This window comes from Schistocerca serialis, chromosome 7, assembly GCF_023864345.2.
Source record: "Schistocerca serialis cubense isolate TAMUIC-IGC-003099 chromosome 7, iqSchSeri2.2, whole genome shotgun sequence".
NCBI lineage: Eukaryota > Metazoa > Arthropoda > Insecta > Orthoptera > Acrididae > Schistocerca > Schistocerca serialis.
The window spans coordinates 481,918,022-481,938,289 of NC_064644.1; the positions used below are offsets into that span (position 1 = coordinate 481,918,022).

The window sequence follows — 20,268 nt, forward strand, 5'->3', positions numbered from 1 at the left end:
CAGTCGAGAGGGGTGAAAATTATGTGGAGAAATGAAAATATTGTTCCTAAAGGATGTATCTCCACATTGTAAAACTTCCAAACATGTAGAATAAAAGATGGATTAAAAAAAAAAATTGTGTGCATTTCTTTTAGAGTGACCCTCGTACAATAGCAAAAAAAAGACACTGCTTGCATCACACATGAACAACTTAAGTACACATTATGGAGAAGTTCATTAAAAACTTGTGCATCATATGGGTATCATAAGAAATGCCGATGGCCAATAATACACTGGTACTATGCACAAATTGTACACTAAGATAAAAAATAAAAACAATTACAATTATATTAAGGGCAGACAAATTAATATATGACTATCTGAATGCACTGCTAAATATTTATTCTTGGAGCTGAAGGTTTCAAAAGAAAACGTGAGCAAAGGAAAAAGATCAAGAAATATATTTCACAGTTCTTTATTGAATATAACCAAAATAAGAAAACCTTAATCATAACTGAGAACAATAAACTTATTGCCAGAGAATCACTGGGAAAGAAAGAGGCATAGTTAAATGACTGGTGAACTTAACTAAACAAATCACACAAAGCAATAATTTCTTACAGAACACAACAATATCACTTTATTGATTTACATGAGATGAAAGAAAAGAAAATTTTCCCTCAGAAGGGCAGCTAACAATGAACATAAACAGAATCAACAGACTCAAACATGCCATTTCAACATAATAACAGAAAACACTGCAATATTTACAATCAACCTCTCTGCCATATTAACAATACAGAATAATGGCATTAAAACTGCATATCTTGAAGAGTTTAAACTCTTCATGAACAGAAACAATGATATGTTTCTGAAGGAACTTTAATGTTCTCAATGGCATATTTCTGTAATTGGAACACATTACAACCTTAGAACTAGCACAAAGATGTTCCTATGCCTGTTATATAGTGTTGGTGTATACATCATACAACAGAAAGAAAAAACAATTTAACCAATATATTACAACACATGACCTAACATATTTGGCACCAAAATTGTTTTCTACTTACAACAAAAGTTTTCAAATTAAAAAATGCATTAAACAAATACTGCTGAACAGGAAAAATAGTAAGAAAGGGTATCATTAGGGAAGAATTCTATTATTTAGAAACTTAACTTTCATACAAATACGTAATATCTTACACTGGCACAGCATGTGTCTCACACTTTTAGTTTAAAGATGGCTGTTCAAATATTGATGGCAATGACCAACTGGCTGGCTAAACAGAACATGTAAAATCCAAATCTGGCAGCATTCAGCATCTTGTTCAATTGTGTTTATACCCATAACCATAATGACAACTGCTTTCCTTTACACCTGTTGTTCAAATCAGTTTTCATCAGCTTTAAACATTTGTGCAGCTCTTTAACAGAAGTTTTGAGAAAAAATGAGTCATGATTAGAAATTTTTTAAAACTAGTGTTTCCAACTTTATCAACAACACTTTGCGCCAAACCTTAAAAAGGAAAGTTTTCATAGGGGTATTCTCTATACTGTGGTGTTCTTAAACACCAGATCAAAATAAAAACCACTGAGGTGTAACTTGTAGCTATCAATTAATATTTTCAGAAAAAATGCAACAAAATTGTGCAAATTTAAATGGGTGGTGTTTTCAAAATCTCCAAAAAAAGGCAGACCTCATTATAATGATACATGCTATTATTAATAGTAAGAATATGTGGTATCCAGAATGCCAAATGAGCCCAAGCATGAATATTATGTTAGGACAGTAGCCAATGCCTTCTGTTGCTAAACTGTGTTCCTCTTGTATCTGGCAGCGTATAAAGAAAGAATAACATAAATACCAATGAAAATTTTCTCTCAAATCTACTAAAAAGCATACATTTAAAGTTATCATCACATTTTAACCCAGATGAAACCCTTAAAGTTGATACCAAACCAAACAAACACAATTATCAAAGATACTGATCCAGTCACAAGACACAAAATGACATATAAAAGTTGTTCAAAAGTGTTCTGCTTTGCTGCAGACCTGAAGACTCCACCATAAATGGCATGCAGCGAGCAATTTGATTTCTTGCTTAGTTTATCTGGAGACAGCAAAAACAGTTCCACAACAAATCTGCAGGAAACTAGTTCTGGTACATGTTTCCCAGTTTCTTCTTCTGCCATCATTGTGCTGTTTCACTTGCACTCCGTTTCTTGTTCTACAACAAAAAATTAAAAAAAAATGGTCAAAAGTTCCCCACTTAAAATAAATAACAGTATACTAACACAAATCAATAATTTAAGAAAGCTTTGTGCAAAGGGAGCAGCAATGGCCATGTATATTGTTTGTCTTCACATTTCATATTGGGGATGGGGGGGCGAGGTGGGATTCAGGGAGGTGGATGTTGGAGCTGAAGAGAGGGGAGGGGAGGGAGGGGGGGGGGGAGAGAGAGAGAGAGAGAGAGAGAGAGAGAGAGGGGTGTGTGTGTGTGTGTGTGTGTGTGTGTGTGTGTGTGTGTGTGTGTGTGTGGGTGGGTAGGTGGGTGGGTGTGGGCGCGCACTCGCATGCAATGACCCATAAGAAGCATTGGATATCTGTGGTGTGAATAACAACAAAATTTCACAAGCTGAGTTCTAATATTCTTATGGGTCATTGTATTTAACACACAACAAAATGTTTCTGGTGGAAGGGAAATAGATGTACAACAACAAAAGCACTGGAAAATATCTTGCTGTTTGTCACTATGGCAACTGACAGAGAGCTATTACAAACAAAACCCTGTCCAAATTATACTTATGAGGACTGAAACAAACCCAATAACAACCATCATCGTGCAGGTTTACAGAACCACACCAAAATTTAATGTTGAACAATTGATAGAATACGTGAAAAATTAAGAAATCTGATAGTCAGACGGTTAGACTATAATTGAGGGGAGAGGGGGAGGGGAGAGGAGAAAGGTAGAATTATGGGAGATAGAGGAATGGTGAAATACGTACGAGAAGAGAGGCTTCTGGAGTTTTCCAACAAAACGCAAGGAGCATAATTATCAAGTAAAAATTGCATCTTTCTGTTGAAACAGTACCCTATTACTTCAGTGCACCACATCCAACATTATTCCACAGGGTAGGTAACATACTTTAATTGCAATTCTGGAACATCTTTGAAAACCTTTCTAAGGCAGCCACAAACTTCCCATTTGATTAGAAATGTTTTTCTAAAACCAGTTCCTCAGATCAAGTTGACACTTGAGTTATTTAACATATATGTAAACACAGAATGTCATCGATCTCCTCTCTATGCCAGTCAGAAATTTGTTTCTGGCCAATGTACATTTCTACTTTCAAAAATTAAGTGAAGTGGATATCACAGTTACAAAAAGATTTAGAGACTAAATTGTGGACTGCAAAGTGTGCACAAAAATATGGGCAACAGGAATTTAGGAGAAGAAACTGTGTATTTTATAGTTGTTACACATTAGGCAAAAAACTGATGCACAAAATGTTGTTCGAAGGGATAGGAGAGAATATGTTGATGAATAATATTACCAAGAGGAGGTGGCATTATTGGAATATCTGCTGTGGCAACAACGAGCATTTTACTTGAACTGGAAGGGGTAAAAGAGGAGAGAAATTTTTGGAGCAAACCAATATTGTGTAGTATGTAGGTAGTGTAGTAGACATGTAGTGATGAAAAGGAAACAGTTAGTTAAAATACTACTAGTGACTAGAAACAATTCAAATGCGTCAAACTAATAGTAAAAGAAGAAAATTTTTCAAACTCTTTTAAAATAACAGCATTCCAGAAAATTGAGCAGCTGCAAAACAAACATTGACCACGTGTTAGACAAAATGAATGGCAGTCAGTTACTATCAACATAGTCTCTTTAGTGATTTGATACTTATGATTTTACATTTCTACAATGATTTTTCAAACAATTTCTTTATAATTAAACAGCCAGAAGTACAAATAATTGAACATTTGTAACTGAAAGCCTACTGACACACACCTGGGATTTGTTTTTCGTATCAGAAGTTAGGGCCCGTACTTTTGAACGTTCTTGCTCTAACAAAGTGTGAAGACTGGATACTTCTGATGACAGTTCATCCCTCATTTGTTGGAGGCGGTCAACTTCTAGGAGAACTTCTGCCTTATCTTTCACTGTAATAATGATTCACATTAATTAAACTGCACTCCAAAATCACAACTACTATACACCACAAAAAACGAAAAAATGCAAAAACCTATGGTCACAAAACATTACATTTATGCTGCTACGTCACAGGGAAGTATTAAAAAAATGCCTCTTTCATTTTCATACAGAATTAGCACGACAGAAAATTAATTGTAGTTATAGAGGAATTTTTGTCAACATATGTGCAAAACAGTGTTTGATTTTTAAACTGTTCTCTCAATGTCACTTAACTATTTGAAATTATTCACTTAAAGTTAATGGCATGGTGTGAAGGTCATTGCTCAGGCATACACATAACAGAAAAAGTAAATGATCCTTACATATAGTAACTATGGTCAAAAATACTGCATCAATACTAAAGATCACAGCACTTACAAATGAATTATATGAAGAACAATTTACAAGAATTTTCCTTCATAGCCTACATTGCACTATGTGGACACTTTAGTTTTCTTTCACGGCTCATGTGCAAACAAATCGTTGTTCACACATTGTCATTAAATTAATTTATGCATAAAAATTTGAAATTTGAATATGATGATTTCAGTGTCTGCTACATTACAGCCCACAGCAATATGTAGCACCAACAAAAATTTCACTACTGATTACACATGAACAAGTTAGTGACTTTGACTAAAAGTTTTCCAGGTAGAAATTTCACATTCCCCCAAAGCAATTTTTGTTGTGTATAGAGCAACTTTTAGATTAATTGTTATCACATTTTTTGAGGTGCCACATGACATACTGAGATTATTCCAAGCACAGATGGAACTGAAAACAACATATACACAAAAGAGAGAATTTTAGGTTGTTCAAGTGTCCAATTGCAATACTTTGTAACACAGTTACTGCAGATAAATTTAAAATGTTTTATAATACACGTTTTGCAAAGAGAAAATGGTTACTGGGTATACAGTCCCTATTATTTTATGGTTCAGATCCATAGCATTAACTAAGCAGTCAGAACACATGAATCTGCTTCTTGTTACAATATCAAATGAAACAAAGTAAAGCCACTGACAATAAATTTACCAATGTACAACTCTGCTCATTCCACAGGAGAAAAGAGCAATACCTCGATAGCACCCTCATTTTTTTTCCAGAGTAAAGACAGTTTTCATAATTAAACTTATTCTAGAGCCAATGCAATGGAGTAGTCACTTTGAAACATGCAGCAACAGTGGCAAATGAAAGCACATCACATACGTTTGTCAAAATAATTTAGTACCTACTCTTAATTATGTTGTACGACTTCTTGAGTATGACAAAACTAATCATATTACAGAAATGATCAGAAAATCCTATGACATAAATTACCTGAATATACTGATGGAGAAGTTTGTGACTAAATCACAAACTAGATGCCAAAACAATGAAAACAAAACAGTAGTGTATTCAATTTTATCAACAACTAGTGGAGAAATCTGGCATTGCCCAGATATTTATCTATAGTTGTGCATCATGCCAATACCGTGCAATGTCTGGCCTTGTGCTTAATGTTTATGACATCATATCTCCTGAACTATGAGTCATACAATGATACAATTTTGTAGGTACATTCAGCGGCATACATGGATACTGTCTGCAACATGTTTTGCAAATGCAGTTAGTAGCAACGAATTAATAAATTTAAACATCATGCGGAGTGTGACAGTTTTTCATGACTCTCTCAATTTATATCTCCTGAACTGTAGGTCCTACTATGAGATAATTTTGCATTTATATTCAATTATAAATGTGCATACTGTCTGTGAAATGTGTCATGAATGCAATTAGTGGCAAAGAAGTAGTACATCATAATGTCATGCCTGATGTGGTACTTTTACTGCATGAACAATGGGAAAGTAGTATGTGACAAATATTTCTCCTTTTATCATTATGAAAGAAAGAGAAAAAAAAATTGTCGAAGTTTGAAATTATGTGTAAAGTTTGTTTCAAGTCACTAAATGCTCTCATTCTCAAAAAATGGATGAATGAAATCTGGGAATTCAAACATTGCAGGCTACATTTCTTTTTGACCCCCACACCCACAACTTTGACAGGTAGGTGGTTCTTATTGCCTCTGTGATTGTCACCTGATGATATGGTATATTTGTACCAAGTTTTGTTGAAATTGTTTCAGTGGTTTAGGATGAGATATGGAAAACACGCGCGTGTGCGCACACACACACGCATGCACAATATGTATTGATTCTGCAAGTTTCCACAACAAATTTAACTTTGTAGCAGTGTGTGTACTGATCTGAAAATCCCTGGCAGATTAAAATGGTGTGCTGAACCAGGAGTCAAATGTGGGACTTATGTGTTTCACAGTCAAGTGCTCTACCAACTGAACTATCCATGCATGACTCTCAACCTGCCCCCACAGCTTTAGTTTTGCCAGTACCTCTGCTACCTTTCAAAGTTCACAGAAGTTTTCCTGCAACCTTGCAGGACTAGCACTCTTGGAAGGAAGGAAAATGCAGACATGGCTTAGTTACAGCCTCGAGAATTGTTTCCTAAGGACTCAGGTTCAGTTCCCAGTCCAGTACACAGTTTTAATGTGACAAGAACCTTCAATTCTATTAAGTTAAAAGCTCTTGCTGCACCCGGAAATTCCTTTGTTGCCGCTGTCTGTCACCTTTCCATACCACGCAATATTACTGTGTGATATCCTCACGTACATGAGAAATTCTTGCAAGAACACTCTTTGAACTGTTGTCAATATCAATAAACTTTGATAGGAACAATAGATCATGTTTCAAATCAGACACTCTTCAACCAATGGTCATCGTTAACTTGATTCATGACACTGTGATAAAGTCAGTACAGTTCTACTATAAACTGGAATTGTTAAAAAAGAACCAGAAAATGAATATTTGAAGCTGCTCTACAAAACACCCACAACACTCAAAAATGGTATTTAAATTTGTATATCTTTTAAACTGCTTTTATGTGAATGATGAATTGACATCTACATGACAAATTCTCAAGCACATGTTATCTTCTTTTGCACCTACAATCATACCATAGAGAGACAGACCTGGACTCCAAGGACCCAAAGACAGTAACAGTGTTTCCCTGGATTGGTGAAGGCATCAGGGGTAGCAGGGATCAACAACAAACACAACAACGATTCCTTCCATATGTGAATCCACAACTGATCATTTTCAAAGCAGAAGTTCACAGTGATTTGTAACAAAACTGTTCAGTACTTTTCCTTTCAGTAACAACCCATTCTTTTCCTCCAAGAATCTCTAAAAGTTTCCGAATTTTTCCATTCACTGAGAATTCCTGATTTTCCAGACAAGTAGCCATCCTGCTGAAGAACTGTTCACACCTTTCACAATGTCTATCTTGCTATTTCTCATTCATCTCAATCTATACAGCATTTACTGTTTCTTTAACATCTATAATCAAGATCCTTTCTTAAAATTAAGGGGGAAAAAATCCTCTAAATAGTTTTAAATACACTGTCTACAGCTTCTTCATCTACATCTATGCTCTGCAAACCACGGTAAATGCACGGCAATCAGTACGACGACACATTCTGTTGTAGTTTTAATGTAAGTTCAATTATTAATTCATTTTTTGTGTGCAACCAGTCTATGGGAGCAACTCAATCAAAACAACTAATTCAGGCAGTTGTATTTTAGTTTTATATATTGGTTGGATTATTATTCATTCATTCTTTTCAGATGAAAGAAGTTTATAGGAGCACCTGAATGACAACAGTCAGTCCACTGAAGTCCTGCATACTGACTGAATTACTCAATCTTTCTTTTCAAACAAAACCAGTTTAATTTTTTCTTCAGTAGAACCACGCATTTGTTCTCTCATCTGCAAAAACTCTTTAGTGATTTAGTTGACTGAGCTATCCATTCATTTTTTTTTAGTGAAACTAGTCCGCAGTTGAACTAGAGCTGTGGTACACAACTGGGATACCCATACCCCCGGAGGGCAATCCAGCACCCACAGTACATGAAGACATCTAAGGGCTACATTAAACTTAAAATAAGCATTATACAGATTCATTTAATTATCTACTAAATAAGCTAATTCTTCTTTTCATCATTTAAAACTACTTAATATATTGCTAAGGATTAAGTTGTTCCAGATGCGATTAACACATAACTAATTAAGCTGATGTAGCACTGTGGATACAAAGTTGAGCATAACAGTTCTGTTAAGAGTATGTGAAGAAGAAAGGAACAGTGCCACGTTTCATGGAGAAGGGTGCATCCTACCATTGTTATGGGGCAGAGGGTGCTACTTACTACTTTCAATGTTGCATCATACCAATGATGTGGGGCAGAGGGTGCATCCTACCGATGTTGTGTGGCAAAGGGTGCATCCTACTGAAGTTACATGGCAGAGTGTGTTTCTTACCAATGTTACGTGGCAGAGGATGCTTTGTACTGCTGTTGGATCGCAGAGTGTGCATCCTACCGACCGTCTCTGCCAGAGTGTGCATCCTACCGACAATCTCTAGCAGTGAGAGCATCCTACCAATGTTGAGTGGCAAAGAATACTTCCTACCTATGCTGCATTGCAGAGTGTATTTCCTAGCAATGTTGAACGAAAAAGTACTTCCTGCTGATGTTACATGGCAGTGTGTCCTTTGTACCATTGTTGCATGGTAGAGGGTGCGGATCATTCCATGTGAAATCAGCCAATTAAATAGATAAATAAAGAAATAAATTTGAACCTAGATGATTTAGAATTTTGTAATTTTATTCAACCTATCAGAATAATATAAGATATAAAAAAAGATTTTTTTTGGGACGTTTCGTTTTCAAATTATTAATTTTTAAAGTTTCCAGAATTGTGCAATTTTTGCCATGTTTTGAAAACTTAAAATGGTCATGTCTCAAAAACTATGTGCCATACGGACCTGATATTGTATGCCGTTTTATTTAGTTTATTATAGGCTTTAAAACATTTGTTACTTGACCAAATTTGTTAAAATGCTAAATTTCCCCAAATTAAAATGTATTAAATGTTAAAATTTCATATTTGGATTTGCTTATCTATGTTAATTGTACTCTGTTAATGGTGGTGGTGGTGGTGGTGGTGGTTAGTGTTTAACGTCCCGTCGACAACGAGGTCATTAGAGACGGAGAGCATGCTCGGGTTAGGGTAGGATTGGGAAGGAAATCGGCCATGCCCTTTCAAAGAAACCATCTCGGCATTTGCCTGAAACGATTTAGGGAAATCACGGAAAACCTAAATCAGGATGGCTGGAGACGGGATTGAACCGTCGTCCTCCCGAATGCGAGTCCAGTGTGCTAACCACTGCGTACTCTGTTAATGTATATGCCAGATTTCATGCTGGTATTCCACAGGGAACATATTGAAATAAATTTTATTTTACTGCAATTCACATTGCAAACTGTATCTCAACTGCATGATTTGCAAGCTGGTTCATAAAACTTGTTAAAAAGAAATTATTGAGTATTAATTAAGGACACATCAGTTTATCACTTTAAAACTGTACTAAACTATGTTATATACCAATTAACGTAAATAATGTATGGGATGATATGCCTTTTCCATTTCATATAGTTTTAATTTAGTTTTAGTTCCTATTTCCAGAACGAGAGAAATTACACATACATATTACCAATATACAGGGTTATTACAAATGATTGAAGCGATTTCACAGCTCTACAATAACTTTATTATTTGAGATATTTTCACAATGCTTTGCACACACATACAAAAACTCAAAAAGTTTTTTTTTAGGCATTCACAAATGTTCGATATGTGCCCCTTTAGTGATTCGGCAGACATCAAGCCGATAACCAAGTTCCTCCCACACTCGGTGCAGCATGTCCCCATCAATGAGTTCAAAAGCATCGTTGATCCGAGCTCGCAGTTCTGGCACGTTTCTTGGTAGAGGAGGTTTAAACACAATCTTTCACATAACCACACAGAAAGAAATCGCATGGGGTTAAGTCGGGAGAGCGTGGAGGCCATGACATGAATTGTTGATCATGATCTCCACCACGACCGATCCAACGGTTTTCCAATCTCCTGTTTAAGAAATGCTTCTGCTTTAGCCTTTTCCGTAAGATTTTCCAAACCGTCGGCTGTGGTACGTTTAGCTCCCTGCTTGCTTTATTCGTCGACTTCCACGGCTACGCGTGAAACTTGCCCGCACGCGTTCAACCGTTTCTTCGCTCACTGCAGGCCGACCCGTTGATTTCCCCTTACAGAGGCATCCAGAAGCTTTAAACTGCGCATGCCATCGCCGCATGGAGTTCGCAGTTGGCGGATCTTTGTGGAACTTGGTCCTGAAGTGTCGTTGCACTGTTATGACTGACTGATGTGAGTGCATTTCAAGCACGACATACGCTTTCTCGGCTCCTGTCGCCATTTTGTCTCACTGCACTCTCGAGCGCTCTGGCGGCAGAAACCTGAAGTGCGGCTTCAGCCGAACAAAACTTTATGAGTTTTTCTACGTATCTGTAGTGTGTCGCGACCATATGTCAATGAATGGAGCTACAGTGAATTTATGAAATCGATTCAATCATTTGTAATAGCTCTGTACAGCGTGTTCCCATTTCAAAACACTGTAGAAAGAGAACCAGAATGATGTCAAATTTGAACAGCATACTACTGATGCAGAGGGAACCCCACATAACAAAAAACATTTAACAAAAGTCTGTAAGGGTTAGAATATGCAGACTAACAGACACACGGCACATGGATGTTCCTCTGTTTGCATCTGAGATGACTAACATGACTGTCTCCACGCAGGATGCGCTCTGGTGGTAAAGTTCCTTTACAATGGTGGGTGTGTGCCAATAGCCCTGCAGAACTTCCACATATTCGAGGTACAAAAAAGGCACTGCTCTGGTGTCTGCTAAGGTTCTGGAGAAAATGACTACAAAATTCAGAGACTGGTGGTGGTGGGTGGTGGTTGGTTGGTTGGTTTGAAGTGTAAGGGACCAAACAGCGAGGTCATCAGTCCCTTGTTTCAAACATACTCCATTCTGCTAACTAGACATCTCAGAAAAGTCAGAACAATAAAACGGAAAAAGGGAAAAACGTAAAAGGGCAGTCACGTTGTCATTGGTAAAAACAAATGAGGGAAGTTGGCAAGAGAAACGAACCCAACACTATGCTGAAGCAGCATAGGCAAGACCACCTGTGACTTAAAAGGTACAACTGCTATAATGCAGAAAGTACGTATGGGAATAGAAAGACTAACTTAAAAAGAAGGGGTAAAAACAGAGTAAAAGGGGAAGAAAAGAGGATTCCGGTCAGGGAGGTGAATCGGGAATCTCTGAACACTGCCTACAGTGGGAGACACCCAAACACTCACCGCCCTGCCCCAACACCAGAGAGAGATTAAAAACTTTAAAACTGAGAATAAAAACCACTCTCCCGGAGGAAACCGAGAACCAGAGAGACCATCCGGGAATCGTCAGCCAACATCAAAGGTAAAGTGTGGGGGAGTCTGTACTTAACACGCAGAGCCAAAAGAAGGGGGCATTCAACCAAAATGTGGGCCACTGACTGGAAGGCTCCACAACCACATAGCGGGGGTGGCTCATCACGCAAAAGAAAACCATGGGTCAGCCTGGTATGGCCAATGCGGAGACGACACAGTGTGGTCGAGTCCTTTTGGGAGAGGCGAAAGGAAGAACGCCATGGGCCTGGTGTCACCTTAATTGCACGAAGTTTATTAGACAGTGGAGTAGCTTCGAAGAATTGGCCCATGACTGTGCGAAGTGGGATTTGATGTGAAGCCGTAAATCCGCTGCAGGAGGGGTTACGGAAAACGGGGGGTAAGTAACTGCTCCCCCAGCCAAACGATCAGCGAGCTCATTACCCGGGATACCCACATGGCCAGGGACCCAAAGGAAGTCAATAGAACAAGCAGCACGGTGAATATCAGCGAGATGGTCATGGATGGCAGAGACCAATGGATGGCGCGAAAAACACCGGTCAATAGCAAGAAGGCCACTCATCGAGTCCGTACATAACAGAACGCGACTGTGTTGGGATTGTTTAATAAAGGTAAGGGCCCGGGAAATTGCCATCAATTCCGCAGTAAACACCCCACATGTAGGTGGCAGCAGATGATTTTCCGTTCCAACAGAGGACGTGAAGGCATACCCAACATGATCAGCAGATTTAGAGCCATCAGTGTAAAAAACAACAGCATCCCGAAACTCCCATAAAATTTGGCGGAACAAGGTACGGAACACCACCGGGGGGATGGAATCTTTCGGTCCGCGGCGGAGATCCATCCGAAGTCGAGGCCGAGGAACTAACCAAGGAGGGGTGGAGGGGAGGGAGCGAGGAAGACAGGACAAAGAAGGAAGCTGAAAATTACGGTAAAGAGACGCAAGGCGCAGCCCAACCGGTAAACCCGCCCGAGGGCGAGAGTCGGGTGGGCGACGGCCATGGTCTGGGAACAGGATAGAATAGGAAGGATGAGTGGGAGAAGAACGGATAGTAAGGGCATAAGACACCAGAAGCTGGGACCGCCGAACAGAAAGGGGGGGGGGGATCCCAGCTTCAACCAGGAGACTATCAACAGGGCTAGTAGGGAAGGCACCGGTGGCCAAACGGATACCACGATGGTGGACTGGATCCAGCACGTGCAGTGTGGAAGGAGCAGCTGAACCATAAACTTGACAACCATAGTCCAAACGGGACAGAACTAGAGCACGATAAAGATGGAGGAGGAGGGAACGGTCCGCACCCCAAGAGGAGTGGGCAAGGAAGCGAAGGACATTGAGTTTACGGAAACATCCTACCTTCAGGAGTCTGATATGGGGCAGCCAAGTGAGCTTGTTGTCGAAAAGAAGACCCAGGAAATGAAACTGTGGGACCACAGGCAATCATTGTGCGTCGAGATAGAGCTCTGGATCAGGGTGGACCGTAGTACGGCGATAGAAGTGGACCACCCGCGATTTTAAAGGAGAGAATTGAAACCCGTGTGAGTGGGTCCATGCAGAGGCACGCCGTATAGCCACCTGGAGCCGCCGTTCTGCAGATGCCATCGAGGAGGAACTAACCCAAATGCAGAAATCATCCACATACAGGGCAGGAGCGACCAAGGGACCGACAGAGGCCACAAGTCCATCGATAGCAATGAGGAAAAGAAGGACACTCAAGACAGAACCCTGTGGGATGCCCGTCTCCTGGGTCCGCGGAGAACTAAAAGCAGTACCAACTCGAACTCTGAATGACCGATGGATCAGGAACTGGCGGATAAAAATCGGGAGTGGGCCCCGAAGACCCCACTGATGAAGGGTTAGTAAGATGTGATGGCGCCAGGCCGTGTCATAGGCCTTGCGAAGGTCAAAAAACACTGCAACCAAATGGCGGCGCTGGGAAAAAGCCTGCCGAACTGCGGATTCCAAGCGAAGTAAATGATCGATTGGAGATCGTCCCTCTCGAAAGCCACACTGGTAAGGGGACAATAGATCCCGAGATTCGAGGACCCAAGTGAGCCGACGGGCTACCATCCGTTCGAGTAACTTACAAACAACATTGGTCAAACTAATTGGCCGATAGCTGTCAACAGATAGGGGGTTCTTACCAGGCTTAAGGACAGGAACCACAATGCTATCCCTCCACTGAGAAGGGAAGTCACCCTGGAGCCACATACGGTTAAACACCCGAAGAAGATGTTGCCGTTGTGGAGCACTGAGATGTTGAAGCAGTTGGTTATGAATGGAATCTGGGCCAGGGGCCGTATCATGAGAAGAAGATAGAGCAGAAAGAAATTCCCATTCAGTAAAAGGTTCGTTGTAAGAGTCTGGCTCACAAGTGGTGAAACATAAGGTGAGAGATTCAGCCTGCTGTTTTTGATGAAGGAAAGCAGCTGGATAGGAGGCTGACGCTGATGCCACTGCAAAATGGGTGGCAAGATGTTCCGCGAGAACTAATGGGTCCGTACAAATGCCATCTGGGAGGTGAAGGCCTGGGAGGGTGGACTGCCGATGGCAACCTTGGAGAGAGCGAAGTGTAGCCCATACCCGTGACAGAGGGACAGTGGAACCAAGGGAAGAAACGAATCGTTCCCAACATATCTGCTTGCTCTGTTTGATTAAATAACGGGCTTTAGCGCGAAGGCGTTTAAAGGTAGTAAGGCTGGCTACGGATGGGTGCCTCTTGAAGTGTTGCAAAGCTCGACGGCGATCACGGATGGCAATGGCAATGGCCGTACTCCACCACGGGACTTGCCGGCGACGAAATGGTCCAGATGAGCGCGGGACAGCAAGGTTAGCAGCGCGAACAATCGCGTCAGACACGTCACGTAGGACGTCATCAATACAACCCGACAAAGAGGGAGAAAACTCGACCTGTGCAGTGTATAGAGGCCAATCGGCGCGGTGGAAAGACCAACGAGGTAACCTGTACATCGGGGAGCGGGAAGGGAGCGTGATAATCAACGGGAAATGGTCACTATCACAAAGGTCGTCGTGTGGCGACCAGTTTAATGAAGGGAGGAGAGAGGGAGAAGAAAGAGAAAGATCAATGGCAGAAAAGGTACCATGACCAGCACTGAAATGAGTAGGGGAGCCATCATTAAGAAGGCACAGGTCGTGGTCTGCAATGAATTGGTCTATAAGAAGACCTCGTCGAGATGGAAGAGCACTGCCCCACAAAGGATGATGAGCATTAAAATCCCCAAGGAGGAGGAAGGGAGGAGGAAGTTGCTGAAGAAGGGTGGTTAAGGCAGCAGGTGTAAGAGTCCTGTCAGGAGGGAGATAAAGATTGCAAACTGTGACTGCAGAGTCTAAGTGGACCCTAACAGCAACCGCTTCCAATGTAGTTTGGAGAGGAATCCACGTGCTAGCAATGTCTGTACGGACCAACGTACAAACGCCACCAGAAGCCCGCAAGGGTCCGACCCGATTTCGACAGAAAACACGGAACCCACGGAGGGTCGGTGAGTGAGCATCAGTAAAATGAGATTCCTGGAGAACCACACAAGCTGCAGAGTAGGACGAAAGAAGGGATTTCAATTCCGGAAGGTGACGATAGTAGCCATTACAATTCCATTGGAGAACCACAGAATGATGGGTTAAATGAGGGCGGAACACGCTAAATCCAGTCATACCGCCGGGTCCCCGCCCGTCACCGACAAGGAGGGGGCGACATCCATGAACGACAGGTCAGAATCCGGTTGTGAAGTCGGGGAAGGGACCTCCGGTGACACCAGAGGCTCTTTGTCCCAGGACTTATGTTTCTTCTTCTTTTCAGGCTGAGATCGAGGAGGGCTGTGTGGCATAAAGGAGCCAGCTGCAGCAATATCAGGAACAGAAAGAGACCGGGTGACCTGCGGGTCCACAGCCCGCGGCTCTCGCGGTCGCCGCGCGGCAGCAGACCTTTGACCTGGAAGGTGCCGGGAAGGGGCATCTCGGGAGAGGCGCCCTTGACCGGCAGACACCGAAGGAGTGGGACACTTCTCCGGCTGGGGAGGGGGAGCAGCGCCCAGAGGAGAAGGTGTGGGAGCCGCAGGGGAGGGGGGGAGGAGAGGGGTCCGGGATGGGGGTAAGGAAGGGGGAGGAAGGGGTGAAGATGTAACCAAGGCGTAACTAGATGTCATGCACACAGGGTGCAGTCGTGCATATTTCTTACGGGCCTCTGTGTAGCTTAAACGATCGAGGGACTTATACTCCTGTATTTTTTTTTCTTTCTTATATACTGGGCAATCTGGTGAACGCGGAGAATGACTACCATGACAATTTACACATACAGGAGGGGGAACACAGGGACTCCCCTCATGGAGTGGACGTCCACAGTCACCACAGAGAGGGTCCTGAGAACAGCGAGAAGACATGTGGCCAAAACGCAAGCACTTAAAACACCTCATAGGAGGTGGGATGTACGGCTTCACATCACAGCGATAGACCATAATCTTAACTTTCTCAGAAAGGGGATCCCCTTCAAAGGCCAGGATAAAGGCACCAGTATCAATACGATTATCTTTAGGGCCCTTCTGAACACGCCGAACAAAGTGAACACCCCGCCGTCCGAGATTGTCCCGAAGTTCCTCATCAGTTTGAAGGATGAGGTCCCTGTGAAAAATCACACCTTGTACCATATTTAGAGACTGGTGAGGGGTAATGGACACAGGAATTGTGCCAAGATGGGTACAGGCACGAAGGGCCACAGATTGGGCAGCTGAAGCGGTTTTTATCAGCAACGAACCCGACCGCATCTTGCTCATGGAGTCCACTTCACCGAACTTGTCTTCAATGTGTTCCACAAAGAATAAAGGTTTGACACTGGTGAAAGTATCTCCATCAGTCCTGGTACAAACTAGATAACGGGGGAAAGGTTTTGCCCCTAGACGACGGGCCTGACCCTCTTCCCAGGGGGTAGCCATGGAAGGGAAGGCTGAAGGGGCAAGAGAAGCAGCACTTGAGGAATCAGTACCACGCAGAGAGACGGCCGCAGAAGAACGGCCAGAGTTTTGGACCCGTATGCGTTTCATCTGCATAGCGTCCGCCCTGATACCACCCACTCCGATCAGGGGCTCTCCTCACGGGCGCCACCCAGCCACAGCAAGGGCCGTCTGGCACGGCGGCCATTGCCGGGAGTTCCGATGCTCCAGGATGACAAGCAACCACTCCAAGGCATGCATGAGGAGGTCACAGCTCAGGTATCAGAAGTGTGATCCCTGTGTGTTCAGGGGGCTCAACCAAAAGGGTACATAGCGACCCCACCACACGGGCTGGCTACCGTGCTGGCTATGCACCCTAGCATCAAACAACGACGTGAAAGAAAAGGTGGAATGTACTAGGAGGGCGCACGTCGGAGACACTAGGTAAGGTGCTCTTCCCCAAATGGCTCACACTACGGAGAAGTAATTTTGTAATGGAGGTCAAACCCCAGAGGGGGACCAATGAATGCCAAAAGGAGGAGACGATTACGCAACAAAGCCGGAGTGTAAAACCAACAGAACCAAGAGGATAGCGGGGCCAACATAAGCAAGGACACCAATAGAGGGAGAGGAGAGGGCGAGGGGAAAGGAGCATGGAGGGGAAAGGAGGGGAAGGGAAAGGAAATGCAGCCAGGGAGAGAAAGAAGGCTGCAATGGCTCGGGGCCCCGTGCTCGCCACGCACGTATCCACAAAAGAGATGTGGACCCCCTGGGGGGGTGGGTGGTGGTCATGATGATTTATGGTGGAGGATGCTAAACAGCAAGGTCATCAGCACCCTTGCATTAATGATATACCAAAGAAGATTGGGAAAAATCTATGGAGAAAGATCACTAAACTGGAAAATTACGTTTCATCCCACCACAAGAATCATAAAGCAACCCCGAGAAGGCGAGCTTCAGAAAAATCTATAATAAAATGCCAACAAGACATAGCTGAATAACTCAGTAAAATAATTGATAAAATACCTATAAAGATGCTGTTAAAAAAGGGATAGACAACCGTGTCTGGATGATGACTTAGAAATAATACATGACCCAGCAACTCTGTGACACATTAATATCTCACACCCAGTTATTTTGGGAAGAATTCCGGACACCACACAAAATCTTAAGATAAGGACAACACATGCCTCACTATCAGTTAAAACAGAGGGAAGATCCTGTGGGATGCCCAGTTCAACCCTCAGATCATCATATAAAACGCACTCACTTAAAATATGTTGTACTGACAGCTGTGTCCTGCATTCTCTGACAGACTGGGGGCTCCTCTCAACATAAGTGGAAGCCATGCATCAATGGGCAATGTCCCACTCTAAGCTGAGTAAGGGCTACTTCTTCACACCATCGCGAGCGGATGGAGGTAATCCATGGTCGCACTGAAGTCTTTATGGAACGTACTTTATTATTCCTCAATTCCAGCCACTGAGGCTCCCACCAACATATGGCCTTCTTCGTCACAAATGTAGTGACAGCCCACAGAGGGACCGAACAGTGAGCAGGAGGAGGAAGCGAGCAAGTTTCCTCGGCAGCTGCATCAGCGAGTTCATTTTCCCTATGTGCCCTGGAACCCAGCAAAAAAATGATTTCCTTGTTATACCTTTGCAAGAGAAGGAGAGCATCTTACACCTGTTGCACCAACCAATCTGCTGCATACATCTGCCCAACAGCAAGAAGAGCACTTTGAGAACTGGAGCAGATGATAAATTTTTTGACACGACACTGTCTCATCTAGTCGATTGCCCTCAGGATAGCAAACAGTTCTGCGTAATAAACTGAAGACTGCTCTGGGAGCCCTATCCTGAGGACAATGTTGGGGAACATGACAGAGCAACTGAAAAAAATCTCCCTGCTTAGAACCATCTACGTAGACAGTAATAAAATCTGGATGGCAATGTAAAATCTCATTAAACTTAATTTTAATTAATAAAAAAGCTAGCAACAGGGCTCGTGCAATAGGCCCCTGTTGACAGCCTAATATCCTCGTGGTGAACTGCATCGAGCATTTTAAGGTATGAAGGCCTTGCTGACCCATAAATCTGGCATCTGTATTCAAGCCGGGGTCACACAAAGGCCTTATAAAAGTTGTATGGCCAAACTGCTGGCATTTGAAGCAGCACATAGGGTCAGGTACATAGGACCTAACCATAAGTCGTAGGAAACCTACCATGATGTGTTCAGGTAGTGTTGGAGAACTGAAGGTCACAATGAAGGTGGCAGTCATCTCAATTTCTCCACTGTTCATACCTATCCTTTGCTCCACATCTATTATCTCCTGTGGTGCCCATTCTTGTTTGATTTCAGCAGCATATATGTCCATAATATCACCACAGGTTACCACACCTTTACTGGAGTTAAGAGAGTTATGTAACTCAACAATGATGTAATATTCACCCAATTTTTGTGGCTTCTTAAGTAGTTCCACCTTCTTTGCCCGGTTAGTCTCAACCAGCAAGGAACCATTTCACAACCGCTTAATAGTCTTTAGAGTACCAGCGAGCCCTTCTAAGCCTTTATAAATACAGAAGTGGGACACTTTTTCAAACATCCCCTCCTTCCTCTTGATCACTACAAAGACGTTCTGATTCATGACTCCTTGAGTCCTGTTACTAACAACAAATTGATAATCAGGAGGACTAGCCTCCCTCATTCTTTTTGATGAGTGGGTATGAATACTCCCAGGCACTACACACTTCCCACTGCGAGGAGAAGAAGAAGATTTTGAGGGCTTCATCTCGGTCCCATGAGCAGCTAGAGAAATACGGGTCCACAGAGTGCCTGCCTGAGTAAGCCTTATACAACTTAGGTGCGGCAGGTTCCCCAGAGGCTGTCTGTTAACGACTGTTTCACCTCAACAGCCATGCATCCCATTAGCGCACAGCACACCTTGGAATTGAGGTTTGTTTTTTTTTATATAAATTTTAATTCCATCCTTGAGATCCGCACGGTCAAGCCAAAATCCCCGCTCCCCGTGACACACAACATTCCAACATGGCGCCACATGGTGTTTGCTGAAGCATGCCCAGAGCTTACAGTGACAGAGGAATGGCAGCGCTTAGCAGTCCCCAGCTCAGTAACACTGGGGTCGCCAAGCCCATATTCAGCAAACAAAGAGACAGGTTCCTTTGAAGTGCAACGTGGCAGAGGGAGGAAAGCTGGTCATCCGACACCTGTCAAAGATATGGCCACAGCAGGTGAAGATGTGGCCACAGCATTGCAGGACAGGACAAATGGTGGCATGCAAACATGCAGTGAACGGGGCACTGCCCAACCGTTGGACATGCCTGTGAGCACAGTGCACAAAAACCCATAAAACACCATGCACTGCTAGCCATACAAAATCATCCACATTCAGGAGTTGCTTCCTGCTGACCTGCCAGCAACAGAAACACTGTGGAATTTCTCGCTCGCATAGAAATGGACAATGAATGGCCATGGAACATTCTGTGGATAGACAAAGCTCATTTCCATCTTCAAGGGCAAGTCAATAAGCATAATTGCAGAATATGGCCAATGGAAAATCTGCACACATGTCATCCAGTACCACTTCATTCTGCAAAAGTAACTGTGTGGTGCAAGTTGACGGCATCATTTATTGTAGGCCATATTTTTTTGAGGAGATGAGTCCTGCAGGTCCTGTTACCTATACCATCACTGGTAAATGCTATGAGGGCCTGTAGTGCATCAATG

The 20,268-nt window shown here is 42.6% G+C and overlaps 1 protein-coding gene across 1 annotated transcript in view; it reads right to left on the minus strand.

The window, feature by feature from the left end:
• Positions 1–438: 438 nt before the first annotated feature.
• Positions 439–20,268, minus strand: part of LOC126412552 (G kinase-anchoring protein 1-like) — a 56,445-nt gene continuing 36,615 nt past the window's right edge. Inside the window, exons 5-6 of the mRNA XM_050082203.1 lie at positions 3,999–4,150; positions 439–2,207 (exon numbers count right to left, since the gene is read on the minus strand). Coding sequence (XP_049938160.1) covers positions 2,172–2,207; positions 3,999–4,150 — 188 coding nt within the window. The 3' untranslated portion in view covers positions 439–2,171. The remainder of the gene's footprint in view (positions 2,208–3,998; positions 4,151–20,268) is intronic.